Below are 8,768 nucleotides of genomic sequence, written 5' to 3'. Positions count from 1 at the left end.
GCAGATTCTGCTGGGTCAGCTGCTTTAGTAAACCCCAACCCCACTCCGTCCCACCAACTCACATTAAGGGTGTGGCAGATAAGCTCTCTGGGTCTTTCTTCAGATGAACAAATACCAAGTATTACCAGCTCTGCCATGTACAGCTGCAAGAATGCAAATTTACCTGCTCAGGGAGCTTCCCGGGTACGCTGAAAACTCACGCGCTAGACCAGCACCACTGTTCATTTAAGAACCACCTACGGGCTCCCCTGGTGGCTCAGTGGTTAAGAATCCACCTGCCAATGCAGAGGATACAGCTTCGATCCCTGACCCAGAAGATCCCACATGCTGCGGTGCAACTGAGCCCACACACCACAACTACTGAGCCTGTGCTCCAGAGCCCAGGAGCCACGGCTACTGAGCCCACGTGCTGCAACTACGGAAGCCCACACACCCTAGAGCCCACGTACCACAAGAGAGCAGCCCCCGCAGCCACAACTAGAGAAAGCCCAGGCATGACAACGAAGACCCAGTGTGGCCTAAACTAAACAAATCAATCTGAAAAAAAAATTTGCTACAGGAGGCCCAGCAGTTTCCACAAAAAAAAAACACACACGGAGGGGATATATGTATACCTATGGCTGATTCATGTTGAGGTTTGACGGAAAACAAAATTCTGTAAAGCGGGTATTCTTCAATAAAAAAGTAAATTAATTAAAAAAAAAAAAAAAAACACAGACAAACGCCCAAACCCACCAGGGTTGGCTGCAGAGGTAAAATCTCTATCTTAATCTCCTGAGGAGTGGCTGACCACGCAAGGTATTGTCGTGTTGTCACGCAGGGAAGACAAGCAGCGCATCACTGTGGCTCCTTAAACACGGCTACTCTCAAGACCCCGAGACTCTAGCCCGCACCCCTGTGGTCCCTGTACACCTGGGCCCCAGCACAGCCCATCCTACCCCCGCCACCCAGCAGGGCCACTACCACCTTCCAGACTCCTCAGAATCCAGGCCCAGGCAACGAGGACCTTACGAAGGAAAGTGTGTCCCTTTCCCCTCGTCCAAGGTTCACCTCCCGAGTCTCCATCACCTGTCCTGGGATGACCCATGACGACCAAGTACACACGCTTGGGGAAGAGACCCAACATACAGAGGCCAGCCTCGCCCTCCCGTCATCACCTAGAGCCTGTTTCCCAAAACTGAAGCCAGAAAAAAAAAACACAACAAACTCATGGTCACAACCCTGACAATGCTCACGATACATGGGGGAGAAAGATGGGTTTATAAGGCAGTGAGTGCAGACTGGGAGCTCGTGGGACTGAGACACACATGCGCGTCTGCAGAGAAGCCAAGAGCCGCCTCCGCCAGAGGATTTGACAGAAGACGTGGTCACCACGCTGACCCGCAGGGGACAGGCTGCCTTCAGGTCAGCAGTGGTGCCCCGGCTCCAGGCAGAGGGGACATGAAAAAGGCCACAGCTGACCCTTCCTCCCACTAAGTGTGCGTGCACCCCTGAGAACAGACTCTGTCTCCATTACCGCTGTACTCCTTACAGCAGCCCCCCAGCACGGAAGTCTCTCTTTACCAGCAGCTCAATACACTGAGGCTGAGGGAAATAAATCCAGCTCATGAATTATTACTTCCAATATGTTCATCTGAAATGTGTTCTCGTGTCTTCGTGACGGTAAACACTGGGCTGAGCGAAAGACGAAGTATTTGGCCAACAATATTTATCACATAAATAAAATCAGAAAGAAAAATTCACTTCACTGAAATGTAATTTACAAGAAATAGCCCCTGGATATCAACTCTTAAGTTAAAAAAAAAGAAGTCGTTACTCACCTATGTCATTTTTCTTTGATATATCACTTTTCTCCAAATTCTGTATTTTAAATAAAAGAGAAAAAGATCAATCTCGTCACATTAACAAAAAACAAAAACAGCAATACATGAAATAAACATGTATGGTACATATTAACATCTGGGGGTAAGACATGGAAAATGAGAGCTTGGAAGTGCTCCTTAAAGAAACAGACAAAAATTAAGGCAGGAAAAGCAGCAATAATATATTTCTGCATCAGAACAGAAGACTCCTATGGGGCCGTTCATCTCCTACGTGATGGTGGGCAAGTCACCGAATTGAGCTGAGGCTCTTTCTTCTCGTGTAAAATGGTTCACAATGTTCCTGGGAGATATCGTTTTAAACCCTGAAACATGGTAAGAATTACATACGCGTCAGGACTGTACCCAATCTGACTGTGTGTTCCTTGGGAAGACGGGCTCTACCAAACACCATATTTATCATCTGGGGGGCTCAGACATGCGCCCATCAGCAATGTCACCACTGTATTCTCTCCTACCTGAGAAGCAGCCCTGGGGGGAGGGGGTCCACCTGGGGCTCACAAGATTTCCTGAGCACGGAAGGGGCTCTCAGAGCTGCAGAGCTTCAAACACAGAAACGTGGATGTGGGCACGTGAGCACAGATGTACCTGATCCTGATCAAACCAGCTCCTCAAAGACTCCTCCACAAAGCGCAGAGTGTCAGCAGCTAAATCTGCCATCTTCACTGTCTCCTCTGGCAGAAGAAATTCTCCCTCTAATTGCCCCTTTCCATTTTCAACCACCACACGCTATAATTATGACAATTGGACGGTGGCAAATATCCTTCCATTTCCCTCACGACTGCAACAAGAAATGCAGTCGTGAGCCGTTATCAACAAAACATCAGCAGCTTACAAGCCAAGATACTGCCACCGAGACATGTCCTCTCAGGATGCAGGAGGGACTGTAACAGCAGACGGGGGAGCAGCCACCTTCGGCAGCGTTTTCTGAAATTCTCTGTGTCTCAGGAGTAGAAATAACAGTGAGTGGAGAAGAACCTCAGAGTTATGTACTGATCAAGCAGACCCCACCTCGGGGTCAAGTGACACTTGACCTAACGATGATAAAACACATACTTTTCAGAAGAGCCGCTAAGAAGACTGGAAGGCTCAACCACTTCCCTAAATGTGCTCAACCAGGGCCAGGCTAGCATCCTAGGTCGGCACATGTGGACTCACTACCTCTCTGGCCAGGAGCGCGGCCTGAGCCCGGGGACGGAGCCCTCGGCTTCCCCTTGGCCAGGCTGCCTCCTCCTTGCCAGGCCACGCCTTTGGCTGCTAGACACGGATTATAGAAAACTGGAAATTTCAGATCCAAAAGTAGCACTGGAATGGATAAAGAAACTGTGGCCTCTTGGTACAATGGAATATTAATCAGCCTTAAAAAAGGAGAGAATTCTAGGACTTTCTTGGTGGTCCAGTGGTTAAGAATCCACCTGCCACTGCAGGGGACACAGGTTCGATCCCTGGGTGGAGAACTAACATCCCACATGCCACATGGCAACTAAACTTGTGCACCACAACAAAGAGCCCACAGATCCCGAGTGCCGCAACTAAGACCCAAAACAGCCAAATAAATAAGTAGATTTTTTTTTAAAAGGAAGGGAATTCTGACACATGCTACAATATGGATGAACCTAAGGACATGATGCTAAGTGAAATAAGCCAGTCATAAAAAGATAGAGACTGTATGACACCACCTACGTGAGGTACCTAGAGCTATTAAATTCAGAGATGGAAAACGGGGTGGTGGAGGGGCAGGGGCCAGGAGGGGATGCAGAGCTGTGGCTTCATGGGAGGAAAGTTTCAGTTCTGCAGGATGAAGAGAGTTCTGGAGACTGCTTGCACAACAGCAGGAACATACTTAGCCCTACTGAACTGTGCACTTAAAAATGGCTAAAATGGTAAATTTTATGTGTCTTCTACTACAATTTTCTAAAAATAGCATGGGAGATGATCCAATCCAACATTCCCCTTCTGCAGATAAAACAAAAGAGGCTCGGAAAAGGCACAGGATTGGCACAACATCTAACAGCCATTCTAGCCACAGGCCAGGACTGAAGGTCTTTGGCCCCTTTCCAGCGTTCCTTCCTTAGACCTTCCAGTAATACATGCCCAATCCTCCCCCAGAGGCACTGTTCAGAAAACATGCATCATGAGATGGAAACATACTTTGAGAGTAAGCTAAAAGATATGCAGAGTACATCATGCGAAATGCTGCACTGAATGAAGCACAAGTGGGAATAGAGATCGCAGGAAGACATATCAATAACCTCAGATATGCAGATGACGCCACCCTAATGACAGAAAGCGAACAGGAACTAAAGAACCTCTCGATGAAGGTGAAAGAGGAGAGTGAAAAAGTTGGCTTAAAACTCAATATTCAGAAAACGAAGATCATGGCATCTGGTTCCATCACTTCATGGCAAATAGATGGGGAAACAATGGAAATAGTGACAGACTTTATTTTCTTGGGCTTCAAAATCACAGCAGATGGTGACTGCAGCCACGAAATTAGACGCCTGCTCCTTGGAAGAAAAGTTATGACCAACCTAGACAGCATATTAAAAAGCAGAGACACTACTTTGCCGACAAAGGACCGTATAATTAAAGCTATGGTTTTTCCAGTAGTCATGTATGGATGTGAGAGTTGGACCATAAAGACAGCTGAGCACAGAAGACTTGATGCTTTTGAACTGTGGTGTTGGAGAAGACTCTTGAGAGTCCCTTGGACTGCAAGGAGATCCAGTCAGTCCATCCTAAAGGAAATCAGTCCTGAATATTCATTGGAAGGACTGATGCTAAAGCTCCAATATTTTGGCCACCTGATGCATAGAGCTGACTCATTAGAAAAGACCCTGATGCTGGGAAAGATTGAAGACAGGAGAAGGGGATGACAGAGAACGAGATGGTTGGATGGCATCACCGACTCGACGGACATGAGTTTGAGCAAGCTCCGGGAGTTGGTGACGGACAGGGAAACCTGGCGTGCTGCAGTCCATGGGGTCTCTAAGAGTCAGACATGACTGAGTGGCTGAACAGTAACAGCAAAAGTATTAATAATACCTACAACAAAAGCCACCTTTACCGGAAGTTGAACATAAAAAGTATCCTGAACTCAATGATTCCAGCCAAGCTGGAACAGGAGCTAGACTTTCTGCCAGATGCCTTGGCAAAACCAAAGAAAATCAACTGAAATGCCACAGCTTCCTGTTATTAAGCACTGCAGCTCTGACTGCTGGATACAATAGGTAGGAAATGACTGACCATTTCAAACGGCTCAATTTGTAAACTGTAAAAATAAAATATCCAAGAATCGCCTGATTTAGGTGAACTGAAATGGAACCAAAATGGTCTTCATTAATTTCCCCTTTGAGAAAGAAAATTGGAGTAAATGAACTAATTGACAGAACATTTAAATTCTGTCTCCAGCTTTCCTTGTGAAAAGGCTTAGTTCTTCCTAAGAAGAAACACATGGTTTATTTTATTATCTCTTCTGCTGTGTGTTTCTAACACCATCAGTATCCATTAAAACGTGCTCACTATCAAAAGTTCTCTAGGTCAACGGAACTGCTATTCAGACAGGAAAGATATCTGCTACCAGGACACGCACCCCACAGACAGCTCCTACCCTAGCCAGAAAAACACAGATCTAAGACAACCTTCAGTGCAGCTTTTATCTTTAAAACACAAGAGATTTGAACACTTGCAATCCATATATGTGATGCTTAGTTTATAAATCCTTCATTAAAAGAAGATTAAAAAAAAAAAAAGCCTCACAAGAATTTGCTATGAAATCTTTTAAGTAAAGAATTAAACTGGCATCTTCAGCTTGATCACAACCGCCCACCCACCCCTGTGTGGAAACTTCTTGAAAGGTTGCATGGGGCCTTTCTTGCTGTCACAGCAGGTAAACGTGTAAATAGGGACGGGCACTGCTCTCAGTGGCAGACACACAACATAATCTTCAATCTGCCTTTGTGAGGGCAGTCCTGTTTCAGATGAGGGAACTGGACATGGGTGTGTCCACCGGGGGCCAGGGTGGGAGAAGGACCGTGAACCACAGCAGTCTGGCTCCAGAGCCTGGCTCCACGCCTATGTCCCACAGGGCCCAATGTCACAGGCCAGCGCAGGACGGAAGGCAGGTCGAAGTCACCCTCAGAGCTTGGCTGAGGCCATGCATAGCATGAGCTGGGAAGGGCAGGCTCCACGGAAAGCCGAGGTGGGCCAGAATTCAGCAGAGCCAGGGCCCGGGGAGCCAGGAGATGCACCTGGGCCAGGGGGCAGGCCCCGGCCGGGACAGCAGGGTGACGGCTGCCTCGGGATTCCCGTGAGGAGCCTCCTGACACCAACCAGGGAAGCTGAGTGACTTGGGGAAGGCCCCCAGCTCTGAGCAGGACTGGCCTGGTTCTAGGGAACCAGGGCCCTTGACTGCAATGAGCAGTGGGGTGAGCAGGAAGGAGGGCGGCCTTCTGGGCCACAATGACGGCTCCCAGGTGTGCTGAGGGTGATATGCCAAGGACACCCCAGTGAGCATGATTACTGTCAAGGGCCTTAAGTCCTGTCTCGGGTTCATCTACAGACAGACTTCAGACAACCTTGGACAAATCGATTCTCCTCCGTCTCCCAGCCTTGGCATGGGCTACAGTAGACATTTCATCACTGTCTCTCCTCAGGGGATTAATGGCTTTTTGGCTCCGTAGCCAAGCACAGATGGGGTTAATGACACTTTTCAAGGACTTTAATACCTTTGCATGAAAAAAATGACACTAAGATATAGGACTTACCTTATCTCTACTTATATTCATATATGTATTTAAGGCCAAAAATATATGTATTTCCTCTTTTGGAAAGATGAGTAAAAACCTATATTTGAAAGTATGTGCTATAATTCCTAAATCTATTATACAAAATTTTAATTCCCTATTAATAACCCTTAAATTCATAATGAGCTTCATCATAGCCAAACAAACACGTGACAATGCACAGGACAACATAATACAAAAATACAGCATGAAAAATTCACGGAGTCTGCAAGTGGATTCTGACCTCACCTTTTAATACTCAAGTGACCTCGATCAACTCACTTCTCTAAGCAAGTATTTTCTCTGCTCTGTATGCGAGTATCTGCTTTGCTTAGCAATAACACGACCACTGAGAAAAGCAAACCAAATTAAACGTCTGAAATGCTTTATTAACCATAAAGAATCATAAAACCATAAGGAATTATTATCCTCATTTCCCTTGTGTGGGAACCCCATGGTATAGTTAGAACAGATCACACTCTGTTGGTAAAAGAAACATTCTATTTAAAAACACTTTTATACTAATTGTGGGGCAAAAAAGAGAGTCAACTGAGCCTTAATTAATGCAACAAAAACAACTCATATTTTAAAAAATATTCTCTTTCTCAAATGTTAAACTGATCTAATGCAACCCCAAATGGCAAAAGTTAGATGCAGTTCTTGAATGCAACCAGTGATGGGAGAGGAGCAGCTCTGAGATTTGGAAAAATGCTGTTCCCCTGCCATGGGTCCCCCACGTCTTCATTTCAGGTTCTGACTCTACAAGGAGCCTGGTGGTCACCTTTGGGGTCTCAGCCAGTCCCCAAGATGCCCTTTCACATAATGTCACCTCAAGGTGAGGAGCACTCAGGGACTTGTGACCCCGACACAGCACACGTTTCATAGGCTGGGAAAACTAGGTCCAAGATTAAGTCCATGGGGTCTCAAAGAGTCAGACACGACTGGGCCACTGAACAACAACCTAAGACGTGGAAAGACCAGAAAAAATCTACAGTATCCAAGTTAAGACTTCTAAAATGTCTAGCTCCATATCCGAACACCTTTTTTCTTAAGATAAAATTTAAAACCAAGTGGATCTGCCTTAATAAAGGTTTTTTTTTTTAAGCAAGACTATCTGTGAGTTGCTGCTGTGGATTCAAAAACCAATGTTGACCAACATTTCATTAATTCATTGAAAGATGAAATCATTATAGCTCCCATTAAAGAAAAGACAGACAAATCTCAGACAGCAAGAATAGATTTGGTTTTAGAATTAGTACCTTAGACTGTCTGGCCTCTTTCTTCACATCTTCAGAAACCAAAGCAAAAGCTAGGGGGGAAGGGAGAAATAAGAAACATTTGTACATTAAAATCAGCAATTAAGATTCATTCTCATATTCAACAGTTTTGCTTAAAATGGAAAAAAAAATTATACTTTAACAGAATAAATTTTGCTCGTTTTAAAAGCAGCTGCATTGCTGCAAACTAGTACCGAAGGCCGCCTTTCTCCAGACCTAAGAGCATCCACTGGTGTGAAGTCAACAGGCTCAGGTTCCCAGCGAAGGAAACACTACATCTAAAGAGGATACCATTTGTATCTGTAGCTATAAACCACAAGACAGAGGCATACAGAGTACAACTTCCTAGAAACCTGAATTCTGGTGCCTTCCAAAGCAAAGGGGAATTGCTGAGATTCCACCAGGAAGAAGTGCAAATTCCCACTCTCACATCCCTGTCAGAGCCCGGCGGGCAGCGGAGCGAAATCTGGGGCAAGCTGTCCGCCTCCGTGGATTCGGGTCAGTGCGGTGGTACAGAGGCTCCTCCAGGCACGTGGGGAGAGTTACCAGAACCCGGCTAAAGCCATGGCGCCAGGGGAGAGAGAGGAAGTAGAATCATTCCCCATTTAGAATGACCTTGAGTCGGAGCCCATATAGACAAAGATATCCCCAGAGACATATCTAGGCTCTACATTAAAATAATAATAATAATCTGACAGTAACACGTGGGAAATAGGAAGTAAAATAATAAACCAGTCAGGAAGTTAACCAGACAAAACCATAATACCTTAACTTTACAGTGCGTTTCTCCTGAAAAGCTAAGAGGAAGCATTTCAGAGTCTGCTTTC

General features: G+C 45.8%; 1 protein-coding gene across 1 annotated transcript in view; it reads right to left on the bottom strand.

The window, feature by feature from the left end:
* Positions 1 to 8,135, bottom strand: part of B3GALTL (beta 1,3-galactosyltransferase-like) — a 100,907-nt gene extending 92,772 nt beyond the window's left edge. The window contains exons 1-2 of the mRNA XM_010835910.1: positions 7,924 to 8,135; positions 1,821 to 1,860 (exon numbers count right to left, since the gene is read on the bottom strand). Of these exons, the coding sequence (XP_010834212.1) occupies positions 1,821 to 1,860; positions 7,924 to 8,010 (127 nt within the window). The 5' untranslated portion in view covers positions 8,011 to 8,135. The remainder of the gene's footprint in view (positions 1 to 1,820; positions 1,861 to 7,923) is intronic.
* Between the last annotated feature and the right edge of the window lie 633 nt (positions 8,136 to 8,768).

The sequence above is a fragment of the Bison bison genome, unplaced genomic scaffold (genome assembly GCF_000754665.1).
Source record: "Bison bison bison isolate TAMUID 2011002044 unplaced genomic scaffold, Bison_UMD1.0 scf7180017864056, whole genome shotgun sequence".
NCBI lineage: Eukaryota > Metazoa > Chordata > Mammalia > Artiodactyla > Bovidae > Bison > Bison bison.
Note: the sequence above shows the minus strand (reverse complement) of the source record. Positions and strands in the feature narration are given on the sequence as shown.